Source organism: Jaminaea rosea, assembly GCF_003144245.1.
Source record: "Jaminaea rosea strain MCA 5214 unplaced genomic scaffold BDZ90scaffold_1, whole genome shotgun sequence".
Lineage (NCBI taxonomy): Eukaryota > Fungi > Basidiomycota > Exobasidiomycetes > Microstromatales > Jaminaea > Jaminaea rosea.
In genome coordinates, this window is record NW_020289975.1 from 279,302 (window position 1) to 306,072 (window position 26,771).

At 58.8% G+C, this 26,771-nt stretch overlaps 11 protein-coding genes across 11 annotated transcripts; 7 read left to right on the top strand and 4 right to left on the bottom strand.

Annotated features, from left to right (window-relative positions):
• Window positions 1-65: 65 nt before the first annotated feature.
• On the top strand, window positions 66-1,208 carry BDZ90DRAFT_229037 (hypothetical protein). Its single transcript, XM_025504887.1, has 3 exons — window positions 66-561; window positions 631-734; window positions 812-1,208. Exons 1-3 carry the CDS (start codon window positions 447-449, stop codon window positions 1,121-1,123), a joined length of 531 nt encoding a protein of 176 aa, XP_025364607.1. The 5' UTR covers window positions 66-446; the 3' UTR covers window positions 1,124-1,208.
• On the top strand, window positions 1,125-1,570 carry BDZ90DRAFT_2545 (hypothetical protein). Its single transcript, XM_025507824.1, has 2 exons — window positions 1,125-1,230; window positions 1,309-1,570. Exons 1-2 carry the CDS (start codon window positions 1,158-1,160, stop codon window positions 1,440-1,442), a joined length of 207 nt encoding a protein of 68 aa, XP_025364608.1. The 5' UTR covers window positions 1,125-1,157; the 3' UTR covers window positions 1,443-1,570.
• Window positions 1,571-1,687: 117 nt separating this feature from the next.
• On the top strand, window positions 1,688-8,261 carry BDZ90DRAFT_235226 (kinesin-domain-containing protein). The gene is made up of 3 exons (XM_025507256.1): window positions 1,688-2,242; window positions 2,311-2,791; window positions 2,860-8,261. The coding sequence occupies exons 1-3, from the start codon at window positions 2,086-2,088 to the stop codon at window positions 8,153-8,155; spliced, it is 5,934 nt and encodes a 1,977-aa protein (XP_025364609.1). The 5' UTR covers window positions 1,688-2,085; the 3' UTR covers window positions 8,156-8,261.
• Window positions 8,262-9,378: 1,117 nt separating this feature from the next.
• BDZ90DRAFT_2579 (hypothetical protein) lies at window positions 9,379-10,057 on the bottom strand. Its single transcript, XM_025508011.1, has one exon. The coding sequence runs from the start codon at window positions 9,931-9,933 to the stop codon at window positions 9,517-9,519; it is 417 nt and encodes a 138-aa protein (XP_025364610.1). The 5' UTR covers window positions 9,934-10,057; the 3' UTR covers window positions 9,379-9,516.
• A 1-nt stretch (window position 10,058) lies between these two features.
• On the top strand, window positions 10,059-11,012 carry BDZ90DRAFT_2580 (hypothetical protein). Its single transcript, XM_025508019.1, has 3 exons — window positions 10,059-10,492; window positions 10,586-10,683; window positions 10,788-11,012. The coding sequence occupies exons 1-3, from the start codon at window positions 10,311-10,313 to the stop codon at window positions 10,976-10,978; spliced, it is 471 nt and encodes a 156-aa protein (XP_025364611.1). The 5' UTR covers window positions 10,059-10,310; the 3' UTR covers window positions 10,979-11,012.
• A 1,956-nt stretch (window positions 11,013-12,968) lies between these two features.
• BDZ90DRAFT_215285 (hypothetical protein) lies at window positions 12,969-14,957 on the top strand (the record flags this gene model as incomplete). The annotated part of the gene is made up of 1 exon (XM_025504218.1): window positions 12,969-14,957. One exon carries the CDS (start codon window positions 12,969-12,971, stop codon window positions 14,955-14,957), a length of 1,989 nt encoding a protein of 662 aa, XP_025364612.1.
• Window positions 14,958-15,218: 261 nt separating this feature from the next.
• BDZ90DRAFT_213474 (guanylate kinase) lies at window positions 15,219-15,894 on the bottom strand (the record flags this gene model as incomplete). Its single annotated transcript, XM_025504169.1, has 2 exons — window positions 15,219-15,676; window positions 15,762-15,894. Coding segments are annotated over 2 exons (591 nt in total), but the record flags the coding sequence as incomplete, so codon positions are not given.
• A 635-nt stretch (window positions 15,895-16,529) lies between these two features.
• On the top strand, window positions 16,530-17,867 carry BDZ90DRAFT_215084 (class II aaRS and biotin synthetase; the record flags this gene model as incomplete). The annotated part of the gene is made up of 2 exons (XM_025504206.1): window positions 16,530-16,790; window positions 16,947-17,867. Coding segments are annotated over 2 exons (1,182 nt in total), but the record flags the coding sequence as incomplete, so codon positions are not given.
• A 2,194-nt stretch (window positions 17,868-20,061) lies between these two features.
• BDZ90DRAFT_244837 (TPT-domain-containing protein) lies at window positions 20,062-21,311 on the top strand (the record flags this gene model as incomplete). The annotated part of the gene is made up of 3 exons (XM_025507474.1): window positions 20,062-20,331; window positions 20,434-20,815; window positions 20,884-21,311. The coding sequence occupies 3 exons, from the start codon at window positions 20,062-20,064 to the stop codon at window positions 21,309-21,311; spliced, it is 1,080 nt and encodes a 359-aa protein (XP_025364615.1).
• Window positions 21,312-21,580: 269 nt separating this feature from the next.
• BDZ90DRAFT_263406 (WD40 repeat-like protein) lies at window positions 21,581-24,306 on the bottom strand. Its single transcript, XM_025508607.1, has 3 exons — window positions 23,779-24,306; window positions 23,035-23,704; window positions 21,581-22,960 (listed from the first exon to the last, which is right to left on the bottom strand). The coding sequence occupies exons 1-3, from the start codon at window positions 23,960-23,962 to the stop codon at window positions 21,940-21,942; spliced, it is 1,875 nt and encodes a 624-aa protein (XP_025364616.1). The 5' UTR covers window positions 23,963-24,306; the 3' UTR covers window positions 21,581-21,939.
• A 429-nt stretch (window positions 24,307-24,735) lies between these two features.
• On the bottom strand, window positions 24,736-26,646 carry BDZ90DRAFT_215327 (hypothetical protein; the record flags this gene model as incomplete). The annotated part of the gene is made up of 4 exons (XM_025504219.1): window positions 24,736-25,100; window positions 25,163-25,585; window positions 25,670-26,289; window positions 26,366-26,646. 4 exons carry the CDS (start codon window positions 26,644-26,646, stop codon window positions 24,736-24,738), a joined length of 1,689 nt encoding a protein of 562 aa, XP_025364617.1.
• Window positions 26,647-26,771: the final 125 nt, after the last annotated feature.

A 26,771-nucleotide genomic window follows, 5' to 3' on the forward strand; every position in this document is an offset into this window, starting at 1 on the left:
CACAACATTCTTTGCAAAGCGAGTGGATCATGGAGAAAGCGTGGTAAAGCTCACCGGACCCAGAACACGGCCTCGTGTGCAACCTTGTTCCTTGGCGAGGCGGCCGGGGAAAAAAGCGAAGTAGAGCCCCACGTTGCCTTTGATCGACGTGCATATCGAGGACAAGAAAGCAAGCAAGTCGACGAAAGAGGGCAGCAAGAGCCAAGGCGATCAAGACGACACGGGATGTGCAAGCTCTCGCTTTCTGAGCGGACATGATGCTGAAGCAAGCGATGAGACTGCCGGAGCTGGTGCCGCCGGCAGAAGGGAAGGGGCCCGATCACCCTTGTTGAAGCAGCGAGGAAGGGGTTGCGACAGGAGGCAAGACCCATCGCTCTTCTCTCTGCTCTTCTTGAATGTACCATCATCTATCCTAAACGTTCTGGACACGCATTTCTGTGTATAGCATGGTTCGCTTCAACTGCCTTACGCTCTTCTCTCTCCTTGCAGCCACGACGGCTTTTGCGGTCAAGACGCCCGTGTACCTCATTCGCCATGGGGAGAAGCCCGATGATGGAGGTAGTGAGTTGACCTCCAGGACGATCGTTAACGAGCAGAGCAATCAACTGAAGTAAAGCTATGCACCACTAGACGGCCTCTCAGCTCAGGGCGAGGACAGAGCGCAGTGCCTTCGGAGTGTTTTCGGGGCCAGCTCAAAGTACAACATCGGGCTCATCATGGCTCAAGACTACAAAGTGAGTTAGAGAGGCCGTCGCAGCCTCCCTGGCATGAAAATTCGATGCTCAACACTCGTCTCACCACTCTCTCGCAGTCCAATGGGAAACGCCGCCGCCCCTACGATACAGTCACTCCCCTTGCGTCAGATCTTGGCCTCACAGTAGATCACCACTGCGACCGAGACGATGCAGATTGCGTTCACGACACAATCAAGAGCTTCGGCGACAACGGCGGGCAGGGGAGCGTCTTGGTCTGCTGGGAGCACGACGCTCTCAGTGATATCTCAAAGGCATTGGGAGACGAGTTTGACTACCCCGACGATGTTTACAATCTGATTTATGAGATCGTGGACAAGCAGTTGACGACAGATTCGCCGTATAGCGAGGAATGCCCCGGTTTAGACTAGAGTAGAGCGGGAAGGACGAGGCGCGTACGCCAGAATGGCTCTTCTGCGGATACGGAGCTTCACTGAAGCTAGATGCAATGGAAGCTACTGCAGTGTGCTGCGTACTAGTGAGCATCGAGCGTGATGTTGGCCTTGTCGTGATGCTGCATTCGAGACGATCATCCTTTGCTTGCTCGTGCTCGCAGACCGGGCCGTTGTCGCGAGCTCTATTTGCGGGCGTCATGTGCTGCTCCGCCGCTCCGCCCTGGACTGGGCGCGAGTGGGCGTCGTCGAAGCCGCCCTAGCTCTCGAGCCAGGCGTTGAGGGAGCAGGGCAATGAGTGGGCGCGAGGCCAGTGTTTCGCGACGCGGACGAGGGCGGACAGTGTGCGTGAGAGGAGACGAGAGAGAGAGGGACCTCGCAGCGAGAGATGGGCGTAGGACGAGGTGTTGCGTTGCTCTCGGGGACGGGTTGTGAATTCTCTCCCCCCGTATCTCACCTCCCTTCATCAACGCAACTGCGACCAAGACATCGTCGTGATCGAGGACAGTGCGGTCTAGCGAGGCAGTTGGACCCCGTTCGCAACCAGGTCTCGCCATCACCGCCGGCCGTAGCAGCCGCCTCAAACCCCCCCCCCCGCGTTCCCCCAATTTCCAAGCTGCGCTTGGACCCCCTTGATCTCCCATCCCCACTTCACCCTCACGTCGCCTCGCATCGCCTCGCAGCGACGTCTATCAGCGGTCTCATCACGCCACGCCACGCCACGCCACGCCACAAGCAAAGGTACCACTTTGCCGGCTCAATCTAAGGCTGAGGTTACGTCTCGCCCGCCACGCCCGCGTACACGGGACATCTCTGCAAACCCTGTCGCCGCTGCTAGGGCGTAGGGCGACGCAGCCTATCTCTCTAGCTTCGGCCTCGGATTGTATCTCAGGCCTTCTCTCCATCGATCATCACCCTCCAACGACACACCTTCGAGCACCATGTCCGCATACAGAGGCGGGCCCCGCGTCTCATCGATTGGGTCGCCTGGTCCTCTTCGTGCAACCTCCCCAAGCCCAAACGACGTGAGCAACGGAAGCAATGGCAACGCAGGCGCTGCTAGCAGTAGCAACAGCAGCTCGACCTCTGTCAAAGTCGGTGAGTCCTCTGGGCTGGCGCAGCGTGAGATATCGTCGTCGTCTGACTCACTCTGTCTTCGCTCGCAGCCGTCCGAGTGAGACCTTTGAATCCCCACGACGCCGCGACGATCCCTCCTCGATGGCAGCGAAGCGTCCTCGCACCCATCTCATCCAACAGCGTCCAAGTTGAAGCATCGAGTGGCCCGCCTCCCTCTGGCGATGCAGCAGGGCCTCCCGCAGCTGGTGCGGCTCACAAGCGACAGCAATTCACCTATGACCGCGTTCTGGGCCCGCACGAGGGACAAGAGGATGTCTATGCGGCCGTCCAGCCAATGGTCTCTCGCTTTCTTGAGGGGTTCAATGTGACTGTCCTAGCCTACGGGCAGACAAGCTCGGGCAAGTCATATACCATGGGCACATCAGCTGCGGACGTCGACTTTGAGAGCCTCGTAGCAGGCAGAAGGCCTGATCCACAGGTGGGCATCATTCCGAGGGCCGTCGCAGAGGTCTTTACGCAGATGAAGCAAATGCAGGCTAGGAACAATGGAGTGCAGTTCACCGCAAAGGTGTGAGTACGCTTGTGAGAGTTCCGACAAAGTGAGCTCAGTTGACGTTGCTCCCCTTTTGCCTCCGCAGCTCCTTCATTGAAATCTACAATGAAGAGCTCATCGATCTGCTCAATGAGACAGAGGGAGACATGCGACCCCTCGTCCAGATCAGAGAAGACAAGGCGGGCCATATCCTCTGGAGCGGCCTACGCGAGCCCAAGGTGCAAGGCGTCACCGATGTCATGAACCTTCTCTTGCAGGGCTCCTCTATCCGTCGCACAAATGAGACGGACATGAATGCTCAATCGTCTCGCTCTCACGCCATCTTCTCCCTCACTTTGACGCAACAAAAGTTCGTTGGCTCTGGTCCTGCCCCGCCTCCAAGTGCTTTCAATGTTGGCGGCGCTGGCAGTGCGAGCGGCCGCACTACCCCGGGAGCAGGTGGGAGAACAACTCCGACAGGCCGTCCCAGTATGTCGGGTCTGCCTCGTCCTACATCGATGCTTCCGCAACCACGCAGTCATACCCCGTCGGCGCTGTCTGGTCGTGCTTCTTCAGCTTCCTTGCGACCTGCAAGCGTTCAAGGCCGCAGCGCAAGTCCCGCTGTTGGAGCCAGCGGCAACGCCTCGAGCAACGTCTTTTCGACGACGGACACCACGCAGGATGGCGACTGGGTGACGATCACGAGCAAATTCCACTTCGTCGACCTGGCTGGATCAGAGCGTCTGAAGCGCACCGCTGCTCTCGGAGAGCGAGCAAAAGAGGGCATTTCCATCAATGCCGGCCTTCACGCCCTTGGAAATGTGATCTCTGCGCTAGGAGACCCAGTCAAGGCCAAGCGTACCACACACATCCCGTACCGAGACTCGAAGCTTACTCGACTGCTGCAAGACAGCTTGGGAGGCAACGCAGTGACGATGATGATTGCCTGCGTCGCACCCACCGAGTACAACGTCGGCGAGACGATCAATACCCTACAATACGCCAATCGTGCTCGCAACATCAAGAACAAGGCTGAGCGCAACGAGGTCGAGGTCGGATGGGATGACGTCGAGCATCTTCGCGCTACTGTGCTCAGGCTGCGCAAGCAAGTCGCCGTACTGCGTGGGTTCAAGGGAGGAGAAGCAGATGCCGCTTCTCTGCAGGCAATGGACAGCGAGATCCTCCAGTGGCAGGGCAAGTATACCGAAGCCAGCCAGCGCGTCTCGCAGCTGACGGCGGACCTCACCAAGCTGCAGCAAGCCACCAAGGGTAAGAAAGCTGCAGGCGATGACGATGCCGACTTCCTAGCAGCCGCAGAGCCCATCATCGTCGAGTATGAAAAGACGCTCGATGCGCTTGAGGGTCGACTCAATCTTATGAAGGCAGCCCTTAGCCACTCAGAGGATATCATCAACGAGCAGGAGGGGCGTATCTCAGATCAGGAGGAGCGCATGCTCAACGCAGAGCAGCAACTCGAGTCGCGCGAGTCCACCATCGTCGAGCTTCAGGCACGACTGGCTAAGGTACAAGACCGCGAGTCCACGGCGGAAGGGTACGCTCGCGACCTCGAGACCAGGCTGCAGACGCTGGACAGCAAAGGCGACTCGGCGTCTGAGCAATCGGCTGAGCTGCGACGAGAGGTTTCGAGGCTGCGAGAAGCAGAGGGGAAGCAGGAAATCTACATCAAAGAGCTGGAGGACCGGCTGGCCAAGGCCGACGCTTCCAGTGCGACTCTGGCTGCTCAGGTTGAGCGTCTCGAGCACGACGTGCAGAGGCGCGACGAGGCGTACAAGGAGCTGCAAGAGCGCCTGGAAATGCTAGACAACGGAGATCAGACAAAGGCCCTCGTCGAAGACTATCAGCGCAGCGAGCAGTCCAATCTGGAGCTGCGCGCCCAGCTCGAAGAACTGAAGGACGAGCGAGATGCTGCTGTCAAAGAGAGGGGCAAGCTGCACGATGCCGCGGCAGCGCATGAGCTCCATCGCGGCGACTTGGAGGATCGCATCCGCGAGCTCGAGGCAAAATCTGTGCCCGCGTCTTCCACAGACGATTCTTCCACGTCGAGAGATGCTGCGCTCGGTGCGGCAGGGGGCATCGTTGCCGGCGCCGGCGCTGGAGCTCTCGCTGCGACTGCCCACAACGGCAGCAATGGCACGGACGATGCTCTGCAGGCTGAGCTAGAGTCGCTGCGACGGCAGGTTGAAGCCTCAAGGAACGAAGAGATGCAAGCCAAGGCTCAGGTCGAAGCTATCAACGCCAAATATCAGGAGACGCTGACAGAGATGCACACGCTCAATCTTCAGCTCTCTGAGGCGAAGCTCATGGGCGGCTCGACCGGAATGACGCCCAAGCTGAAGAATGCCGAGTTTGGTACTGAGCCCGAGGAGGAGCTCGAGGAGTTAGCGAACACGTCATCGCCGTCAACGAGCAAACGCGGCAGCCTTCAAATGACGCGGAGGATGTCTGGCCAGCTTACCAGCCCCGTCCGTAACGTTGGGGAGCGCGAGCGCACCTCTTCGAACGCAGACGAGCAGCGTCGATTGCAGCGGAGGTCCTCGGGCTCTTTTTTTGGGTACAACCCGCAGCAGGGAGGCCTCGACTCGCCCTCGAGGCGGGAACGACCGCGCTCCTTGTCGCAGCAATCTTTGTCGCAGGAGTTGTTGCCGGCGCTCTCTGGAGGCCATCGTCCCCTCTCGCTCTCGACGAGTGTGGGCGTGCCAGCGCTCTCAACGCCAAGTCAAGCGCCCGCACCGGGAGCCACGACAAGCTCGAACGCAGCTGGGGACAGTTCTTTACTGTCGCCATCTCGATCATCGACCGCTATCGCCAGATCGCTTTCGGCGGGGCCGTCGACGCCCACAACGCCCACGGCGAGCTCTGACCGCAACAAGATTAACATGCTGGAGAAGGGCATCCTTTCGCTGCAGGAAGCGCTCAAGAAGAGGGACGCAGAGATTGCCCAGCTGGAGGCCACCTTCCGAGAGAACAGCAACAACAGTCAGACTCTACGAGCGCCTCTTGCCAACATCAACACCGCTGCCCCTACTCCGGCGAGCGAGCGCGATGAGTTCATCGATGCAGTGAGCCCCTCAACCTCTCAATCTCACCTGTCCGTCTATGATACCCCGGGACCGCCCACGCCTAGCGGAGACGCAACCTTGACGGCAGCCTCGCCCTTGACTCCCTTGTCCGAGGGCGAATTTGAGACGGTGAAGCAGTTGATCGCCGAGAGTCAAGCCCAGCATGGCGGTGACGTCGATGGCAACTATGCCAGTCGCCTCGACTCGCTCATTCGGTCCATGGCCCGCAAGGAACAAGGCCATCGAGAACGCTCCGAGTCCCTCGCTGCGCATTTGCAAGCCGAGCAGGCACAGCGCGAGGCAGCTGAGAAGCGAGCGCAGGAGCTCGCGCGCGAGATTGAGGAGTTGCACTCTCGAAGCAAGTCAACTGACAGGGAACCCGGTCTGAGCACGCCCAAGGCTTCAACGCGGGCTTCTGCTGCGGATCAAGAGCTTGTCACCGAAGAGCTTCAGCAGCTGCGCCGAGATCTCGAGTCGGTGCGTGGAGAGCTCACGCAGCGCGAAAAGGCCTTCGAGATTCAGCTGCAGAGCGTGAGGAACGAGCAAGCCGAAGCGCTCACTCGTGCAGGCGACAAGGGCGACTCGGACAAGGACCGTCAGCACAGCGAAGCTCTCGCGCGTCTAGTCGCTGAGCATCAAGCTGCCACTGCTCAGGCTATGGAGGAACACCAGGCCTCCATCGATGCCCTCATTGCTGGTCACTCGAAGAATATGGAGTCGCGCGATGCCAGCCACGCCACCGCCAAAGGGAAGCTCGATGAGGCCAACGCAGCATTGGAGGCGCTCCGTAACGATCACGCTGCTACGCTCGAAGCGATCCAGGGCGAGCATGCACGCAAGACGGCTTCGCTGCTGGCAGAGAAAGACGAAGCGCATCAAGTCCTCGTCGACAGCTATGAGAGCAGGCTCGCAGAGCTAGGCCAGCATCATGACGATGAGCTCGTACGCCTACACGATGAGCATGAGTCTACCCTCAGCAACCACAAAACCGAGGCCGCAGCGGCTCTCGCATCAGCGACGGCTGCGGCCGCAGCAACGGCAGCAGTGAACACGTCAGGCGAAGACGACGAGGTCGAGCAGCTCAAGAACACGCATGAGAAGGCCATTTCTGAGCTGCAATCTCGCCTCGATGCGGACCGACAGCAAGCCCTCGCTGACGCCCATGCTGCGTACACCAATGAGAAGCAGCGAGTTGCCGACGAGCACGAGGCGCGTATCGCCGATCTCCAGCGGCAACATACGCAGAGCATGGACCAAGTCACCAAGCGTCTCTCAACCTTCCGCGACGTCCACGGCGAGATGGTCGACGTCGACGCACTTCGCCTAGATCTGTCTGAGACCAGCGATGCCCTCGTCACGCTCGAGGATGCTCTCACCAGCGTTACATCCGAGCGCGACGAGCTCGCTGCTCAGGTGCAGAAGCTGGAAGCCGCACACAACTCTGATGCCCGCGCAGAGGCTGAGAGCTTGCGTCGAGAGCTAGAGAATCACAAGCTGTCCGTGGCCAATCTCAAGACAGAATTACTTCGTGCAAAGAGCGAGATTCAGCAATTGAGCGAGGAGCGCATAGACGGTGGCCGTACTTCACGCGACGGGCACGTCGAGACGGGTGGCAATGCCGGCCATTTCCCTTCGTCAATGGGTGGCACCATCAACGGTGGCAGCTTTCGCGGCAGCAAGGGCGCTCTCCCGCCTCCTACGCCCCCGCCAAGTATGCCAGTACCTCCGACACCAAGCGGTCAGCGCGCATCTCTCGGCGCTCGGGCGTCCCTCTCATCTCTGATGACTCGCTCCGACTCACCAGATCAAGCTCGTTCTTCCGGAACAACCAGCGGTGGCGGACACGGTGGCCCGTCCCTCTCGCGCTCCTCATCCGCCACGTCCATGTACACGCAAACGAACAGCATCAACGGCATGACCAACTCAGACGCAAAGAAGCTTCTCGCTGAGCAGTCTGAAGAGCTCAAAAGCCTTGCCAAGCAGCTCGCGCACTGCGAGGCCGACCTACAAGCCAACATCGACCTCGTCTCCACCCTCGAGGCCGCCCTCAACGACAGCGAGCGTAACCTGCGCAAGTCGCGCGTGCAGCTCACCGAGGTAGGCAGGGAGCGTGATCGCTACTCGAGCCAAGCAGATGATTTGCGTCAGCAATTGCAGGCGGCGCAGAAGGAGGTGGACAGCGTGAGGAATAGCGTCATTCTGGAGAAGCAGGAGTTCGAGCAAAAGATTTCAAAGTTGCACAAGGAGAAGGCCGCTAAGGAATTGGAGGCGAGGATGGAGGAGATGAACAGGAGGAAGAGCAGCCGCTTCCTTTGCATGTGAGGCGGCTACGGCCTGCTGCCCTGTCCTTGTTGCTGGTCACTCTGCCCCATCCTTTGCTCGTGTGAGTATATATTGCGCCACCTCGCGCTCCGTCTCAAGTTACCCCGTCGTCCTTCTTTCTCTTCTTTCTTTCTTGCTTTTTTTCAATGTCATTGACTCGATGAGATGGGCGCGAGACGACCGAGCGTGCGAGCGTGAGGGCAATGTGAAGGCGCCCGACGACAAAAGATCGATCGTAGCAGTGAGGCCGGGCCCTTGACCCTTCACACGCCCGTGATTGCTGCCGCACAACAATGTGGGGAGTATGCGGTCTGCTTCTGAGCTCGTCCCTGTTCCTTTTCCTCCGCACCATCGCAGCACCGTGCGTTCACCCGCAGGCATGGTCACTCTGATCGCTATCATATGCGTTGCGGTCGCCCTCAGCGTTCCTCTGCTCAGCCTCGTCACGGCGGCCAAGCGCGTCCCCAGCCGGATCAAAAGAGGCACACCTTGCGTCGACGAGTACCACGTCGTGGAGTGAGTCGCCGACTGTCCTTTCGATGGAATGACCCACTGACTCTGACTGGGCGTATCGCTGCCGGCTGCGGCCCCCTCGACGCCTGCAGACTCAAAGGCACAGTCTCAAGCTGGTTCTGGATACCTCCCGCCGGCCGGCTCGACTTCGTCGGTACCTTTTGCTCCAATGACTTTGGCGTCGGACCTGGTAATTATCTGCTCTCTACCTCTCTACAGTAGTTCCCTCTCTCTACTTGCGCCCTCGCTCATAATGCCTTTCCCGCACAGGGTCGAGCAAAGTCTCTGGCAACTTTGAGGGCAAACTAGAGGTCATTTGCAACGGTAAGGGGAGCGGAGAGATCAATTTTGTCTTTGTCGCCCACGGCAGTAGCACGGCTTCTCCTAATGGTACAATTGGCGACTTTGGGTCGGAAGACCCATCGGGCAATGTTGGGTATGGCTTGACATGCGGCGGTGACTGATGAGCAGCTTCAAAGCTCTGTATTTGTAGGGACTTGAGGTCGCTGCCTTCTGCTAGTCCATATGCTCATCACCGACATCGCTTGCCTCTGTAGTGAGCATCGTGAGCGCGAGCGAACGAGTAGCCAAAGCGGATATCCGCAGTCCTCGCTGACGACTTCCCGCGATAGCAATAGTGCCGAGCCCCTGACCCTTTTCAAGCCTTTCTCACCGATTGTTGCCCATCTGTCGGCGAAAGACACCTTGTTCTGCCTCTCAATGCCGCACCATCATCATGCTCACGACTCAGCCCATCTTCCCTGCCTTTGCGTCCCTCGCCATGCTCGGCATCCTCCTACCCTGCGCCTTCAGCGCGTTGCTCACCATTGCCTCGGCTACAGACGCCCTCAAAAGAGGAACTCCGTGCCTCGACGAGTACCACGTTCTCGAGTGAGATGAGCACGCCCTGTTGCATGCCTCTGACATCGATCTGACAGATATTCACCCTTTGTAGGATCAACGGCACCGTCGTCAGCTGGTTCTGGGATCCTCCAGCCGGCCAAACTGAAGTCATCGGTAGCTACTGCAGTGAATGGTTCGGCGTCGGGCCTGGTACGTTGAGGCCTGAATCTTCCCACTCTCTCGTGCGTTCCCTCACGCCGACCGGTCGGCTCATGTCTCTCTCTTCTCCTCGCACCCCTCCGCACCAGGCACAAGCAAAGTATCTGGTAACTTCCAAGGCGTCCTGCAGGTCCTCTGCAAGGGCAAGGGCAGCGGCAAGATTGACTTCGTCTTCGTTGCACACGGGTCGAGCACTGCGGCATCTAATCAGACCGTGGGAGACTTCAAGCCGGAAGATCCCTCGGGCAATGTGGGGTATTGGCTGACCTGCGGGGGGACGTGAGGAGTCGTTCTCGTTCGGGTCGTTTGCTACTGGTTGCTGCGTCACCTGTGCATTTGATCCGCTCGCCAAAGATTCTTGTTCCCATTTGCTGGAGCTACGGAGTGTGGACTAGCGAGGCGACCTTGAGGCTGATCCGCAGCTGCTAGCGAAGCCGGGACCCAGCAGTAGCTCCGCACAAGGTCGTGACCCTCAACGAGGGCCGTTCCGCAGCGCAAGTAGGGTACTTTAACCCCGGGGCTCACCAAATTGGAAGCCTTTCGCTGCTAAGCACATCTCCATCCACACCCACTCCTGAACATGACGCTTCTGATTCTCTTCAAGGCCTTGGCCATCGCCCTCTTCGGGCTCGTCTTCACATTGAGCAGCGTTGTCCTCGCTACCGTCACGGTCAATCACCGCTCTCTCGTCAATAGCCACACCGGCCTGACCAGGGTGATTGCCAAGCGAACTCAGTGTACGGACCAGTACCACATCGTCACGTGAGTATCTCTGCGCTCTCGCTGACCGCTCCATCCTGGCATGGTCCGTGCCGTCTGACGTCTGATCACCTGTACACCGCTATGTGAGCACAGCATCAGCGGGCCCGTTGTCACCTGGGGTTGGGGGCCATTCCCCGGAGAAGGGGCCATCAAAGGGAGCATCTGTTCGGGAGCGTCTGGTACTGCTCCGGGTACGTAGTGCACCTCTCTCCCTTTTAGCCTCTCACTCCCTCACTGACGCTACCCCGCTCGTCCCAAACCGGCAACCCCACCATCGCCTGCCTTGGCACACTAGGCTCAAGCAAGGTCTCTGGCGACTTTACGGCCACATTCAAAATCCTGTGCCGCAACAATACTGGCAGTGGCACGATTGACTTCGTCTTTGTTTCCAGCGGGGCTAGTAGCGCTTTGCCCCACGGTACGAATGGAGGCTTTGGTGGGTCCAACCCCTCGGGAAATGTGCCTTACAATGTCAGGTGTGGGTGAGGGAGGGCAAGAAGAAGCGATTAGATACGCTTTGACTCTGGATGTCAGCTGAGCTGTCATGGACCAGTCACACTACATTGCTTTCGATCTCAATTGATGTTGATCCTATCTTACTCGGCGTTGAAGAGTGCGGCGCGTCAAGAAGCGCAGGTGGCTGATGCGAGCGTGAGAGCGACTTTCAAGTGGAGTTGAAGCTCGGACCCCAGATTGCGAGACAAGCGGCAATGACCGGACGGCAAGGGGCGAAGCGCAGTTGACGAGATCAATACCTGCCATCCAACCAACATCTTTCATTCCATACCACACGCCCTGTCATTAGATCTAGCCTCAGGCAGAGTATGCCATGAGCAACCGCCCAGGTCCATCTACCTCTGGCCTGGGTGCCAATGACCGCCTCGACTCCCATCGTAGGGGCAGTCTCGACACTCGCTCCTTGCGAGCTCCTAGCATAATGACTGCGCGAGGTCATCTTTCACCATCCCCTTCGTCATCAGCCGTTGCAGCCTCGGGTTCAGCAACATCAGCGCTATCTGCCTCGCCCGAGCAATTCAACATCGGCAGAAGCCTGCCTTCCGGTGGAGCTTACGATTCGCAGGGAGGGGCGGCGGCGAGGTTGAAGAGGGTGGCGAGTAATGCCTCCATTGCCGGCTCGATTCGAGCTGCCTTCACTTCAGCGACCACGAGGGATATGGGAGAGCAGGCGCACACAACAGAAACAGCAGCTCCACCAGCAGCACCAGCAGCAGCATCGTCCTCAGCCTTGCAAGCGGCGGCAGGAAAGGGCGCTTCGAAGCCGCCACTCGAGGTAGGTGCAGCCAACAGGATGCCCACCTCGACAGCACCTCCTACCGAGTCCGTCGAGTCAGCAGCCCGTGCTCCACTATCATCGTCTGTTGACTCATCCTCTAGCACGCCCGAGACTGTGGAGAACAGCAGCGCCGGTTCCAAGCGGCAGTCACCTCCCAACAACCACTTACGAGCAGAGGCTGCATCTAGATCGACAGCAAAGAGGAGGACCTGGTATGGCTGGACCGTGGATGATGAGCCTCGTGTAGCAGAGCCTATTGCGAGCGAGTCCGGCACTTCGACTGTCGAGCAGAGTGGTCAGGATGTGGAAATGGCGGATGCAGCAACCCAGGCTGCCAATGAGGCGACGTCGACGACACCAGCCCAGCCGTCGGCGACTGGATCAGATCCGGTAGAGCCATCAACGCCGGCTGCAGGAGAGGAGACCGCATCTACTTCTGCTCCAGGCACATTGAAGGCTAACGCTTCTGCTCGCGGTCCACGCACATCTTGGCTGAGCTGGAGAGCTCCTGCGCCGCAGCCGATTGAGTCTGAATCGAACACCAAGATCGCAAGCGAGGACACTGAGATGATTGGGCAGGCAATTGCATCGTCAGGAGAAGCAGAGGAAGGGGAGGATACAATCAAGGCGAAGAAAGGTGTACCCGCGCCTGAGGCGGCGATACCTTCAGCGCAAACGGCGCAAGATGAGGAGAGCACGATGCCATTAGCCAATGCGCCTGGTGCACCGCCTTCGTGGGTCTGGCGGCTCTTTGGCAATCAGCAGAGTCAAGTCTCAGGATCGGCTACCGCCCCTTCTGCGCCCGCAATTGATGCCACGCAGCAGCAAGAGAGCGCCAGGGCCGACGACGAGATGCAAGTAGATGCTACGCCAGCCACAGCAATGCCAGCTCCTGACGGTCCAGGCTGGTCTCGCTGGATCCCATACTGGGGATCAACAGCGCCTCCGCCTCAAGCGCAGGATGAAGGACAACCCTCGCCCAGCACTGTGCCTCCTTTGACGCCCGCAGAGCAAGTCAAAGCCGACGCGCTCGCCAGACCGGAGTCAACGATTAAGTCGCCGTCCGTGGAAGCCAAGGACGCCATCCTCAATTCCGCCACACGTGACAGCTGGATCTCTTACTTTTCCAATCGCAACGCAGCACGACCTGCGCCTAGGGTCGAGTCGGGTGAGCCAGAAGTGATGCAGATTGACTTTGGAGATGACAAGTCTGCGAGCACCAGCGAAGCGAAGAAATCCTCAGCTGCCCCTTCGAAGGGCGCAGCGTCAACTGTCAAGCCTGCGGCTGTCGCATCGCTGGCCGCTGGTCCATCTTCAGCAAAGTCCAGCCGCCCATCAACACCTCGCCCGGACAATGGGCCCAAGCCAGACCCTGCTCCACCGGTTGATCGACCGACGACGCCCCTAACAAGCAGCAAGACGAAAGCAGGCGAGGCTATCAAGCAAACAAAGAAGCAGAAGCCTGGCTCCGCTCGGCCTCCAATACCCAACCTCGTCCTGCCGACGTTTGAGGATACCTTCTACAACGCGCCGCGCTCCCTCCAGCCTCCGGCTGGTGTGCTCAAGCGAACCCTGAGTGCCGTCAACACCTGGCTCTCCGGCACACCGCCCGATGCAGCAAGGCTGCGTACGGCCCCGAAGCTGGGCAGGGACGGGCGAGCCGTCTCTAGCGGTCTCTCTCCCACGCACCCCTCTCCTCACCACGACGATCTCGGCCTCGCCCTCTCAGAGCGTGCCGCTGTCCGTCTTCCCCGATCGTGGCAGACCATGAACAACCGCAGCAAAGCCGCAACGCGTGGCTGCCAAGGGATGGGCCGCATAGTCGTCATCGGCATCCACGGGTGGTTTGCCCAGTCCTGGGCGAGTAGGTTCATGGGCGAGCCTACGGGGACGAGCGTCAAGTTTGCAACAGAGATGCGCGATGCCGTGTTGCGACACTTCGCCTCTGTGCAAGGAGGAGCGATGGAGCTGAACCCCGAGGCTATTACCATGATTCCCCTTTCGGTGGATGGGACGGTCAGCGTTCGGGTGGACAGGTCGTTCGCCGCTTTGCTGAGCAGAAGGGAGTGGGTAGAGGCCCTCGACCAGGCCGACGCCATCTTGTTTGCCTGCCATTCGCAGGGGTGTATCGTCGGCACCCGGATCCTTGCCCGTCTCATTGAGCAGGGCCTCGTGCACCCGCGAAGGGCACGAATCTCCCTTCTAGCAATGTGCGGCATCCACGCCGGGCCTTTCGAGCACCTCCGCAGCACGGTGGCTGGATCGTACCTCAATTACTTTGAGAATGCAGCGGCCAAAGAGCTTTTCGATTTCCAGCGCTCTAACTCGGATGCGTATCGTCACTACGAGCATGCACTGGGGCTTGTGCTGGAGGCGGGAGTCAAGGTGACCCTGGTGGCCAGCACGGATGACCAAGTGGTGCCACTGCACTCGGCGCTTTTCAGCTCGGCCAATCATCCGTCGATCTTAAGGGCGCTCTACATCCATGGGCCGACCTTTCCTCGGCTGGACTTCTTGACGAACATGCTCACCTTCTGCGTCGCGGTGCGCAATGCTGGCTTGTCAGACCACGATCTACTCGCCCTGCTTTCTTCCTCCGTCGCCGGGTCCCTCTATGGAGGGTTGGGCCACTCGCTCTGCTACGAAGAGCGCGGCACCTACGACCTGGCCGCACGATACCTTTTTGAGACGACACATCCGCTCTGCGAACCTACGACTCGTGGTGGCGAAGAGAGTCCGCCAAAGCTGGAGGTGATCCCGCCCAGCATCAACACAAAGGGCGCCGCTAGCAATCCTCATTTGCTTCCTTGGTCCTTGCGAGGAATCCTCGAGGATCGAGCGGTGAGGGCCACTTTTGGCGAGGCGATCGATGGGCTCATCGAGTCGTATGAGACGTGGACCCCTACGACTAGGACGTTGAGGGATGTGCAGTATAGACTGGAGCCGATGAGGATGATTGCACGGAATGGGGGCAGTACGGCGAAGAGGGCGGCGACGCCCGTCAAGGATGGTGAGGAGGAGGATGCGAAGGGGGCCGAAGAGCGGGCAAGCGATGAGGACAAGAAAGGCAAAGAAGGGGCGGGCAAGAAGAAGGAGCAATCGCTGACAACTACGACTGCGAAGGGCAAAGGCAAGGCGATGGCCAAGTCACCCTCATCCTCGAAACTGTGAATAGACCAAATGAGCGCCGTGTCTGTCTGTGTAAAATTAGATTTCATCTGTAATGCCTCCTCTTCGATAACGATACAACGATATCATCAGACCTTGCTGCATTGCTTCGGCCTACGAGTCTTCGGCTGATCACTGTCATGAGCTCTTTGCCTTGTCGGCCTCCTCAACATCCCTCCTCGCCCTCCTCAGTACCTCCTCATCCTCTTCTTCCTTGGGCAACTGATCCCCACGCCAATCATTCCCATCCGTCCACTCTCTGACTGCCTTTCTAAACACGCCATAAGCCCTGTCCAGCTCATCATTGACCACGACGACATCGAACTCCTTGCCGCCATTACTCCTGGCGTACTGCAGTTCCCCTTCAGCCATCCCGAGTCGCCCGACAACGCTCTGCGGCGTCTCGGTGCCCCTACCTTTCAGCCTGTTGTACAGAGCCTCGAGGTTGGGTGGGCTGATGAAGATGTACAGAGGCTTCAGTCGCTCAGCATGGTCCCTCTTGAGAATCTTGACGCCCTGAGCATCAATGTCGAGGATGGCCCGCTGCCCGCGTTGAGAAGAGACGGCTTCGACGGCCGAGGCCGTGGTGCCGTAGAGGTTGCCGCCGAATTGGGCGTGCTCAAGGAATGCTCCTTGGGAGACGAGGGAAGTGAACTCTTCGCGTGTCACGTAGTGGTAGGAAACGCCTGGCGTCTCTCCAGGGCGAGGGGAACGGGTCGTGTCTGTAAGAGGGTGCGGAAAGTAGAAGGGGAAGGGGGAGATCAGCTGGAGGGACGAGAGAGAGAGAGATCATGCTATGGCACTCACGACTGACACTGAAGCCGTACTCTCCGGGACACTCTTCGAAGAGGCGCTTCAGCAATGTGCTCTTGCCTACGCCGGAGGGCCCGCACAGGACGACTGGGCGAGACTTGTCAACGACGGACGAAGACGATGCAGTGGGTGCAGAGGATGCCATTGCAGATGTGGTGAAGTGACGAGGTGCGAAGGGACGTGAGAAACTGAAGTTGGAGCGAAGAGTGGTTGCGATGCAATGACGCGATAGCATCCAAAGAGTTGTTGTGTCGTCTGTTGATGGATAGGTGGCAGAGAGAAGGATACAATGTCGCGAGGTGCCAAAACAGATGCAGACGCGGGGAAAACGAAAAAAGTGGTGGACCGAGCGCACCAAAGCATCGTCTGCTCGTCCTTCCTTCCTTCACCAATTTCCAACGGGATCAGAGGCGATTCAGAGGGGCAATGAGTGGCTCAACTCTGAGGGCCACTTCATCGCTCGTCAAGATTAGCTCCTACTCAACGTGCTTGTCAAGATCCATTCGCCCGCCATGCCGTCATCTGAGCTCAACACCTCGCTGCTCCTCCTCGCCTCGACCAACTCTTCCCTCACAACTCTCCCGTCTTTCTCCACCAAAACCTCAGCCACACCTCTCACATATCCTGCTCAACGACCCCTCTTCTTCTTCTTCAGCCCAAGCGATACTAAATGATGCAGCAGCACGTCGCTCCAATTTCGGTGCGGGCCATCTCGCCCAGATCACCGAGAAGCAACAAAGACGCAAGTCGGTCTCTCATCAGATGAACCATCTGGGAAACAAGGCAGCAGATGCGCAGAAGTCTGTTGCGGCTTTTCTGAAGCAGAACAAGATGAAGAAGGGACCAAGAATCAAAGAGGACGAAGAGAGGCTTAGGGGCGAGGCAAAGGAGCTCAGCAATCAGATGACGGCCCTTAGGCAGGAGCATGATCAGTTGGGACAAGACATTACGGCTCTCCTTCTAGCAAGCCCAAATGTGAGCCACGAGTCGGCTCCTATTGGATCGGAGAGTCAGGCTAAGGTCGTAGCTGTGAACGAGGGCAGCTGCCACTTGCCCACTGCTCAGGCATCTGCATTTAGAGCGGCACAGACCGAGGCGAACAATACCCAACGCAGAGGGATTACCCTCGAGGCGTGGGATAAAGAAGTGGAAGCAGCGAGAGCAGCCGCTCCATCACAGTCCAAAGAGAGTGCTACGATACGGCGCACCCATTTAGGTCTCGCGACTCTCCTCTCCCCATCAGGCCAAATAGACACTCCAGCTGGTCGATTAGCTACAGGGCCCTCCTTCCCCTATCTCACCGACTCGGTCGCGCTCCTCGAGCAAGCTCTTCTCCGCTACTCGACAGATATTGCATTGGCCAAGGGGTATCGCCTTGTGTCCACTCCAGCAGTCGTGAGGACAGATGTAGCAGAGCGCTGCGGTTTTGACCCGAGAGGTGGGGAGGGAGGACAAACGTACTTTGTCTCGTCCTCTTCTTCCACCTCTTCTCCAGAGGAGAACGGCCACCCGGACCTCTGTCTTATTGGGACGGCCGAGATAGCTTTAGCTGCCCTCGTCTCTGGACGAACCTTTCCACGCTCCTCGCTGCCTCTCAGACTTCTGGCCATCTCTCCCTCGTTCAGGGCAGAGGCCGGCGGACGTGGCCAAGAGACAAAAGGACTCTACAGGTTGCACCAGTTCATGAAGGCGGAGATGTTTGTGGTGGCTGCACCGCCCTCTGAAGAGTCCGGCGAAACGCATCCGGACCTTCTGGAGGAGCTTCGCGCGATTCAAGAGCAAGTCTTTTCCTCTCTGGGATTGACAACGCGCACCCTGCTGATGCCCACCGAGGAGCTCGGAGCATCGGCGCATCGCAAATACGACATTGAGGCCTGGATGCCTGGACGGGGCTCTGATCAAGACGGTGGAGGATGGGGCGAGGTGTCATCTGCGAGTGACTGCACAGACTATCAGGCGTCGAGGCTCGCCATCAATGTCGAAGGAGTTTCGACACCGGCCAAGGAGCAAAAGAAGCAAAAGCCGGCAACAAGCACACCTGCGCACACTCTCAATGCCACACTGCTGGCCGCACCAAGGGTGATCATCGCGCTGATGGAGCAGTACGGTGTCGATGAGGCTGGCGGAAGGCTGAGGTTGCCCGAGGTGTTGAAGGGCTATTGGCCGGGAGGGAGGGAAATGGCCGAGGAGCAGGTCGAGTGGGTGGGGGCGAAGGCGGAGAGAACAAGTGCTACGCAGTCACCGCCATCCTCGTCCTTCAGAGCAGCAGAAGCCGGTCAACAGACGCGCACCTACTCGACGTCGGCGCGACCGACGCGACCGCCGTCGAAGGAGTCATCAACAGACTCCGTTCCACAAACAGGGTCGTCGTCACCCTCATCGGCTCCTTCACAAGGAAAGCAAACTCTCATGCACAAGCTTCGCTCGGAACTTCTCGTCCTTTCACAAAGAACAGGGACCGACCCTGCCTCTCTAACAGCGTCCTTCCTCTTCCTTCACGAGCTCACGGCCATTGTGCCCCTCGTAGCCCTCTTCTACCTGCTTGGCCTACTCGGTGCTGGAGAAGCGGTTTGTCAGTGGTTCTTGAGCGCTGCGCATGAGGGGCAAGAGAAGGATGAGGTGGCAGCGTGGAGGCGTAAGGTCGGGGAATGGTTGAACGAGGGGATCAAGAGGACTGAACGATATGCGAGGAGGAAAGGATGGTGGGGCCTTGAGAAGGAGGCTGGAGAAGGTCAGGAGGAGACGCAGCAGCAACAGGCCGCCCTCATCACTGGGGGAGGGGCATTCGCGAACGCTGTGGCCGCTTATGTTCTGACCAAAGTGAGTAGCAGCGGCCCCACATCGACCATGAGAGGAATGCTGACGATCTCCCCTTCTTTGTTGCGTACGCACAGGCGCTCGTCGCTCCCCGTCTCCTTCTCTCCTTCTACCTGGCCCCAGCCTTCGCTCGTAGAATCTTCGAGCCTGCCAAGCGGTTCGTCAAAGCGTGGACGAGACGAAGGACCAAGTGAGATGGCGTCTCATCGTTACCACAAGTCTTCCTCATAGATGCCACGAGCAATGCCATACCACTCTTCTCGACGAGAACCGGATGATCTAGGGATGAAGGATCCCTCGCCTGTCCAGTCTGCGCTCAGTCATCGAGGGCTTCCCGTCCATCTATTCTATTTGCGCGCACTCGCCTACAAACCCCATGAAGACCGAAGGTCCGGATCTGCACTACACTTCTTCTCTTGCAGCCGAGCCCTTCGGAGTCGATCTGAATGAGGAATCAAGATGGAAAATCGAATAGAAAGGGCAACGATGTACGGTACGGTAGAGATGCCGAGGCAGGAGCAGGAGCTCGTGAAGGGACAAGCCGGAAGCGGGTGGGGATATGAGAGCTGAACGACGGCCAAAACAGATGGAAGACGTGCGTGCCGCCGGCTGTGTCGTTTGCTTGCGCTTTTTCCAAGTGGCGTGCACGTCAGTCAATTCTGCACGCGCCTGAGAGATGAGCAGGTGGGGGAAGGGGGACGTGGGCGCGGGACTCCGTCGAATGGTAGCAAGAAGGGAGGGGAGGGAGCTACGGGACTACGATGTCGGAGCCTTAACAAACACCCCTGCCTCCCTCGTGCTTCCCCGTCGAAGCATCCTCAGGGGTTGAGGAGGAAGCGCGTTGCGCCGCTGTCCTCTCCTCGGACGTGTCTCTCACAAGAGAATCTTTCGTCGTCCGAATGGTGTAAACGTGCTTGTAAGGGGGTCCAAGCGTATCATGTTCCCCGAGTGGTTGGACTGATGATAGCCAAGAGGATCTCCTCCCCACCCTACATTTGCTACTCTCCCACCCTCTTCCTGGCTCTTTGCCACTGATCCTCAGATCGTTACTGCTTTTTTTGCGAGTCTTCCCAACTTGCATCTGCCAAATCGCTTGCTCCTCTTGCTCTGTGCCCCCCTCCGGCGGCCCTGATTTGCTTGACGCCCTCAGTGTGTGTGTGGGTCTCAATTTTGCCGTCCGCCGCCGCCGTCGCTCGCTCACCTTTGGTTGCTCTGATTTGGATTGGTTGGCCAGTCGCCACGCGCCCTGCATCCGCACTTCGGACCGCACACACACACGCCCGCACGAAAGGCAAGGCAACGCACCAACGAGTAGGACGTTTGATCGCCTCGCGCCCGCATCGCATCGCAAGCTCGTCGTCCAAGTCGCCGCCGCCGCCGCCGCCGCCGACGTCGCCCTCCCGCCTCGTCGACTCGAATTGCATCGACCTTTCTTCTCTTCTCAATCAAATTCCCCCCCACAACATCTTCATTCACCATGTCACAACATACGTCCCTCCCGATGCAGTCGCTAGGCATCGACGAGAAACACGACCCCATCAATGGCCATTCGCGTCCTTCTGTCGGTACGCCCGGCCTGAGTGGCATGGGAGCCACAACTTCGGGCCCTTCTGCTCATTCTAATGGCATTTTGCCTGGGGCAGGGGGAAAGGGTCAGGATAACAAGAAGAAGATGCATCCCGCTGTCATCATTGTGCTGTGGATCGCCCTGTCCAGCAGCGTCATTGTGTACAACAAGTGGGTAGCAGTGCGAGACGACGAAGCCTCCACTGGATCCTCAACAGTCACTGACCTCGCTCTTTCCCCTCTCTCCCTCGCTCGCCATTGTAGGTACGTTCTCGACACAAAGACTGGTCTTGGCTTCCCCTACCCTGTCTTCCTCACTACCTTCCACATGGCCCTCAACACCGTCGGCACGCGCCTCCTGGCGCGCTACACCCGCCTCATGGACGGCCTTCGCGACGTAGAGATGACCTCGGAGCGATGGTACCGCAACATCCTGCCCATCGGTGCTCTCTTCTCCGGCTCTCTCGTCCTGAGCAACATGGCATACTTGACACTCAGCGTCTCCTTCATCCAGATGCTCAAGGCTTTCACACCTGTTGCCGTCCTCCTCATTTCGTTTGCATTTGGTCTCAAGCAGATGAGTGGGATGCTCACCGCCATCGTGTGCGCCATTTCCTTTGGTGTGGCGACGGCGTCGTACGGAGAGGTCGAGTTCGCTATGGATGGTGAGCAGACGCGATGACAGCCCCTCATGACCTCTCAGCTGACCTCAAATCTTCCTTGCCCACACCAGGCTTCATCTGCCAAATCCTGGCCATTGGATTCGAGTCGTCGCGCCTTGTCATGATTCAAGTTCTCCTCCAAGGCCTCAAGATGGACCCTCTCGTCTCCCTCTACTACTTCGCCCCCGTCTGCGCAGCCATCAATGCCTGCCTCATCCCCTTCACCGAAGGATTCGCCCCCTTCCTCGACCTGGGCAAGCTGGGACCCTTCGTCCTCCTTTCCAATGGAAGCGTCGCCTTCGGCCTCAACGTCGCTGCCGTCTTCCTCATCGGTGCGGCGAGCAGTCTGGTGCTCACGTTGGCGGGTGTCATCAAGGACATCATGCTCATCATGGCTAGCATGATCTTCTTCGGCTCTAGCATCACGCCCATTCAGTACTTTGGATACGCTATTGCGCTCGGTGGACTCGTCGCCTTCAAGCTGGCGCCCTCAAAGTAAGCGGCGGCAGCGCTCGCAACGTCGGCTCTTTGAGACGCAGCGACAGGCTCGAGGACCTGTCGCGCTCCCTCCAACGTAGCAACCTCTGCAGCCCTTCCCCTTCCAACTCGCTGGGCTGGTCTCCATCACCTCAGCTACCCAGCTATGTAAATAGCGAGCCAAGCCCTCCTTTTCCCCCCTCTGCTCGACATGCTAGGTACTGCAACACCTCCTCTCCCGCTACGCCCTCTCATTTACTCTTTTACCCTCGCTTCCCCCTCTCTTCCTTTGCCACCCTCGTTCTCCTTTACCAAGATTGGCCAAAATGACAAGCTCTAGACACGCACATGCCGCTGTGCTGAACGATGACGCATTCGATCTTTTTGACTTGGACGCGGATCAAGATGATAGACTACATGAGCTCGCCTCCCCTCGTCTCGTCTCGCAGAGGTGGCGTTGGTGGTGAACAGATGAGGGATCGAGTTGGTGATGATCAAATCACAGCAAAGTACTTCCTCCCCCTGCTCCTCCGTCGAGCCTGCTGCCCCGTTGATTCCCTCCACTGCCCTCTCCTCCCTAGCTCATCCCTCCCTTCGCCTCTTTGATCTCTATCATTCCCACCTGCCTCTTCCCGACGTCCTTTGCAGACCTACGCAGCAATGCGGTCATACGACCAGATCCTGGCATTGAAGTCACCGCTCCCACTCGCCAACAGACCACCCGCAGGGCTGAGCGAGATGGCAATGACCGAATTCTTGTGACCCATCAAGATCAGCTGCGTCTGACCAGTCCTCGGATCCCAGAATTGGATCCTCGTGTCCTTGGACCCGCTAGCAATCCATTGTGAGTCCGGCGAGCAAGACACCGAAAGGACATAGTCCTTGTGACCCGAGGACGTAGTGTAGCAGACGGCTTTGCCTGCTCGCTCCTCCTCGGGCAAGTTCTGGTCAAGCGCACGGTGTGTGGCAGAGAGGTCCCACATCTTCAAAGTGCGGTCCAGTGAGCCGGAGACGAGGTTGCGGCCGTCGGGCGTGAAGCTGACCGAGTAGATGGAGTCGCGGTGTGACTTGAGGCGCTCCAGCTGCTGGCCGGTCTTGGTGTCCCATACGCGGACGAGGGCGTCGAGCGCGCCAGCAGCGACGAGGCGGTTGTCCGAGGAGATGGAGACGGAAGTGACGCCAGCCTCTGAGGGGCCCTGCTCGAGGCCAGGAGAGGTGTAGAGCGTGTGAAGCAGGGAGCCAGAGTCCACGTCCCAGATGCGGACCGTCTTGTCTCCCGAGCCAGAGGCGATGATACGGCCGTCGCGTGACCAGTCCAAACTGTAGATCTCCTGCTTGTGGCCAGAGAAGACCGTCTTGACGCGCTTCTTGGCAATGTCCCAAACCCTGACCCTGCGGTCCTCTGCGCCAGTTGCGAGGTACTTTCCGTCGGGAGAGAAACAGACGGAGCGAATGTAGAGGTCTCCCTTGTTTGCTGCGGCTTGGTCGATCAGGATGCAGACCTTTGCGCCCGTCTTCGTGTCATAGATCTGAGCTGAGCGGTTGCACCCAGTAGCCAGGTATTTGCCGTCGGGCGAGAAGCGGACGCAGCAGACCACTGACTCGTGCATGAGAGTGTGGACCAGGTTGACGTCGAGGGTGCGCTTGACTTTGGGGTTGAAGATGGCGAGCCTGTGGGCGTCAAAGCGGGGAGGTGGCATTAGTATGGCGTCGATGTGAATCGTGCTGCTACGAGGCGCGCTCACCAATCACTGCCCTCCTTCTTGAGGTCCTTTGGCACCTCATCAGGGTCCAAGTCGCTCCAGCTAGCCAACGCATTGTTACCCGCAGCACCGCCAGCTCCCGACCCGCCAGCGCCAGGTCCGGGCGATGACTCATGAGCTCCAGGTGCACGACGAGGAGGAGCAGCCGACTCGCGCTCCCCTTTGACAGGCGCAGATGGCTCCCTGCCGGGACTTGGCGGTCCTCCTTGGCCGCCGTAACCCGGATGAGGGGGAGGACCCTGCGACCCAGGAGGACCGTCGACGCGCATACGCTTCTCTGCCGATCCTTGACCCCCGCCATTTCTATCACGATCATAGCCGCCATTCTGGTAGCCGTCCGACCCAGGTGGAGCTCCAAAGGGGGCTGGAGGACCGGATGGCCCGCCCTTGGGACCACCAGGACCGCTAGCGGATGCGGCGGCGATGGATGGAGGGGGCTGTTGCTGCTGCTGCTGCTGCTGTTGTTGTTGCTGCTGCTGCTGAAGGCGGGGAGAGTGAGGTCCTCCAGCATCCGGATTCCCACCTCCACGCTCGATGATGGCTCGCAGACGCTTCATCTCCTCGTCGTACTGCTGAGCCATATTGGAATGCCTCGACTCGAGGTCCATGATGTGTTGCTGCATCATCTGGACTTCGCTCACTTGCTGCGCGACTGCGAGAGGAGAGAAGAGGGGCCATCAGCGTCTGCGCCAGTGCAATCACAGCTTGTTGCGGGTCCACACTCACTTCTGTGCTCAAACTCGTCCCTCTGGCCTTTGAGCTGATTGGCATCGCTCGCAACAACGTCGAATTCATGCTTGACAAAGTCGAGGAGATCGTTGAGTCTGGCAGTAGATGTCGCCTGAGGAGCAGGCGCGACGGGCGCCGCTGCAGGAACGAGGGTGCGATGCTGATAGATGTTCGACGACATGGCGCGACCCAATCAATGAGAGTGTCGAGAATGAGGAGGATGAACAGGGGCGGATCGATCCTTTCGGCGCACGGATGTTTGATATCGGCCTCTTCGTACGAGGTCAAAGCGCGGACCAAAGCCAGACCGAGGTTGAGGGCGAAGAAGACGAGGCGAGTGGTTGTTTTGCTGCTAACGTCGTCGACGAAGAGCGAAAGAGCAAGGAGCAGATACGGCTACGAAACCGTGCCGTGTCGTGTCTGATGGGCAGTCGCGTCTCCTGGTAACAGTGGTAGTCGTCGTACGATGCAGTCGGGAACGAGGAAACTCGATGAGATGCAGAGCAGAGAGTCGCGAATGCGATGCGACGATCCAATCCACGACCTGCCTTGCCCGTCGAGTGTCTGTCTGCTTGCTCGCCGTCCCCCGCTCGCGCCCCTTGATCTCTCTCTGTCTTTGCGTCTACGTCTGCGTCGACCCGCCAGCCCGCCGCCGCCGCTTGCGCCCGCATCCCACTCTCGCCCGCCTTGCTTGTCTCGCCTCGTTTGAGCTCGACTCCGAGTCCAGGGATGTGCAAGCGAGAGCGGAGCAGCGGCCGAACGCCGAGACAGGCTATCGCTGAGTCCGGGCAAAGAGATGAACCACGTGTGACAGATGAGGCTGGATGAACTTCACGCGAAATGGCGCTAGCATACGACATCAACGGCAAGGCCATCACTTGCCGTGGCCTCGGATTCTACTCGAGGAGCTGGGCAGTGCTGAATGATTGGTATTGCTCTAACGATGCTCGGCGATCAACCGGTTCCTTCCTTCCATCTTGCTCCCGCTTCGTCCTCATCGTCCAATCGAAGTGGCTCACCGCCATCGCCCCCGGCATTCTCTGCCTGCTCAGGGCCTTCATTACCGCCCCCGCCGCCGCGAGCCTCCATCTTGTGCCTCTTGGCATCACGCTCATCTGATGAATGCAGAGCTACTGCGGCGCCTGACAGACCTGGCAGAGGTTGAGGCTGCCGCCCCCCAGGCGAATCAAATCCAGGTTGAGAGGCGAAGCCTGGCGGCATCATGTGCGGCGGCGGCATTGGCGGTGGCGCATTGATCTTGTTCTCCATCTGCAGCCAGTGGCAGAGAGCTTCTGTCTGCGGATTGGTGAACCACGGAGCTGCAGAGGTGAGGTCATTATTAGCATTGCTCTGTTCTACGCCGAGGTGGAAGACTACTCACGAGGACCAGGCATAGAGCCTTGGGGATCTGACGTCGAGGGAGCCGTGCGGACGAAATGTTGGATTGGCTCGACGGCCAGCGTAGCATTGCGTCCCTGCGCCATCAGCTCTCTTCTCACCCAGTCTTCTTCCTCGTCGATCCTCTTGAGCAACAAAGCGTCATCTACTGATGGGAGAGGCGTTTGCTTCTTCTGCAGGCAGAGGAAATGATTCGTCGCGCGGAGGATGGCGAGCCAGCGAGGGACGAAGCATAGCTGCGGCTTCGAGCTGCTGCCTCCGACAGACTCACTGCCCCCAGCAACCTCTTCCGCCTGTCTACTAGGCATGTCGAAGAATTGGAGGAACTTGTGGCCGGGCAAGCATTTGCTGAGGGCCAAGAACCGGGTCTCGCTCGCGCCTTGAAAAGTTGGATCCGTAGCTGCTGCTGTTGTCGTGGAGGTCGCAGCTGCTGTCTCGTCTTCCTCAGCGCCTATGTTGATCTCGTCTGGATTCGAGCACCCAGCATGACCATTTGCTCCCTTGGGCTCCTCATCTACGTCCTCCTCTCCACTATCGTCCAGGTCAATATCGATCGCCTCGGGGTTGCTCGCTTCTCCACCGTTAGATGGACCAGCTTGTGCGCCTCCCTCTCTACCCTGCGGCCCCACTTCAGTGCCCTGCCCGCCATGCTTGAACAGAGCGGCGAATTTGACGTGCAGATGCGCAGAGAACCAGTAGGAAGGACGAAGTGTTTTGAGTAGTTCTAGCAGTGGCGGACTTCCCAGCGTCGACGTGTTGATCTCATCCTTGAAGAAGGGCTTGCGCTTGATCAGCCCATGGACATCGCCATGCTGCTCGATCGTATTCGGCCAATCGTGGCTCATGACGATGTCCGGGCGTGATGAGGGGCCAGCGCTCGCGCTTTCCCTCGAATTTGCCAGGAGCTTGAGCCTCCAGATGTCGAAAATGCGAGTGTGATAGACTGAGCGGATGTCCGATGGGCTGTACGGTACCTGTTCGTGACGTCCGCTGGTGTAGTCGTGTGACTTGTATATGCCGCTCGCTCCAGCGATGATGACGCCATTGACGTCTACGGCGCCTGCCTCGCCCAGGAAGTAGATGTTGGGAGCCAGCCAACCGCCGTGCGCACTGTTCATCGTTGAGGTCGAGAAGGCGTGTCAGTACGAGCACGTCATCACAGGTCCCGCGTCTCGCCGGCACTTACAGCTCCCACATGTAGTTGCTAGCTTCATGATTCCCTCCCACAACCAGCGTCAAGACAGGCGCAATCTTCTCTCCCGAGTAATAGCGATGGAAAGATCCCATCGACCTGTACTTGGGGGGCACAGCGATGCATTCCAGATCGCCAACGTTACGGATACCCTGAAAGTCTCCGCAAAGAAGCAAGAGGTCGGTCTTGAAGCCGCCTGCCTCTTCTGCTTTGGCGATGGACGCATAGATATTGTCCAGCTCGCCATGGCTGCAACCTTCGACTGCGATCTTCATCGAGGCTACTGAGTGTGAGGCGTACGTTCTTACTGCTCTGCTGCTCTTGACGATGCCATGAAAGGGCAGGCGAGATGGCATAGGAGAGAGGAAAGAGTCGCACGAGCCATCGACTTGGAACGGAA

Coding starts and splice junctions, on each gene's coding strand:
- BDZ90DRAFT_229037 (XM_025504887.1), top strand. CDS start 447: ATGGTTCGCTTCAACTGCCTTACGCTCTTCTCTCTCCTTGCAGCCACG. Junction 562..630: donor GAAGCCCGATGATGGAGGTA/GTGAGTTGACCT, acceptor ATGCACCACTAG/ACGGCCTCTCAGCTCAGGGC. Junction 735..811: donor TCATGGCTCAAGACTACAAA/GTGAGTTAGAGA, acceptor ACTCTCTCGCAG/TCCAATGGGAAACGCCGCCG.
- BDZ90DRAFT_2545 (XM_025507824.1), top strand. CDS start 1,158: ATGGCTCTTCTGCGGATACGGAGCTTCACTGAAGCTAGATGCAATGGA. Junction 1,231..1,308: donor CTGCAGTGTGCTGCGTACTA/GTGAGCATCGAG, acceptor TCGTGCTCGCAG/ACCGGGCCGTTGTCGCGAGC.
- BDZ90DRAFT_235226 (XM_025507256.1), top strand. CDS start 2,086: ATGTCCGCATACAGAGGCGGGCCCCGCGTCTCATCGATTGGGTCGCCT. Junction 2,243..2,310: donor CTCGACCTCTGTCAAAGTCG/GTGAGTCCTCTG, acceptor CTTCGCTCGCAG/CCGTCCGAGTGAGACCTTTG. Junction 2,792..2,859: donor GTGCAGTTCACCGCAAAGGT/GTGAGTACGCTT, acceptor TTGCCTCCGCAG/CTCCTTCATTGAAATCTACA.
- BDZ90DRAFT_2579 (XM_025508011.1), bottom strand. CDS start 9,933: ATGCCGCAGTGCTCGACCCGTGTGCAACGAAGACGAAGTCAATCTTGC.
- BDZ90DRAFT_2580 (XM_025508019.1), top strand. CDS start 10,311: ATGACGCTTCTGATTCTCTTCAAGGCCTTGGCCATCGCCCTCTTCGGG. Junction 10,493..10,585: donor GACCAGTACCACATCGTCAC/GTGAGTATCTCT, acceptor ATGTGAGCACAG/CATCAGCGGGCCCGTTGTCA. Junction 10,684..10,787: donor AGCGTCTGGTACTGCTCCGG/GTACGTAGTGCA, acceptor TTGGCACACTAG/GCTCAAGCAAGGTCTCTGGC.
- BDZ90DRAFT_263406 (XM_025508607.1), bottom strand. CDS start 23,962: ATGTCGTCGAACATCTATCAGCATCGCACCCTCGTTCCTGCAGCGGCG. Junction 23,705..23,778: donor GGACGAGTTTGAGCACAGAA/GTGAGTGTGGAC, acceptor CTCCTCTCGCAG/TCGCGCAGCAAGTGAGCGAA. Junction 22,961..23,034: donor AAGAAGGAGGGCAGTGATTG/GTGAGCGCGCCT, acceptor TGACGCCCACAG/GCTCGCCATCTTCAACCCCA.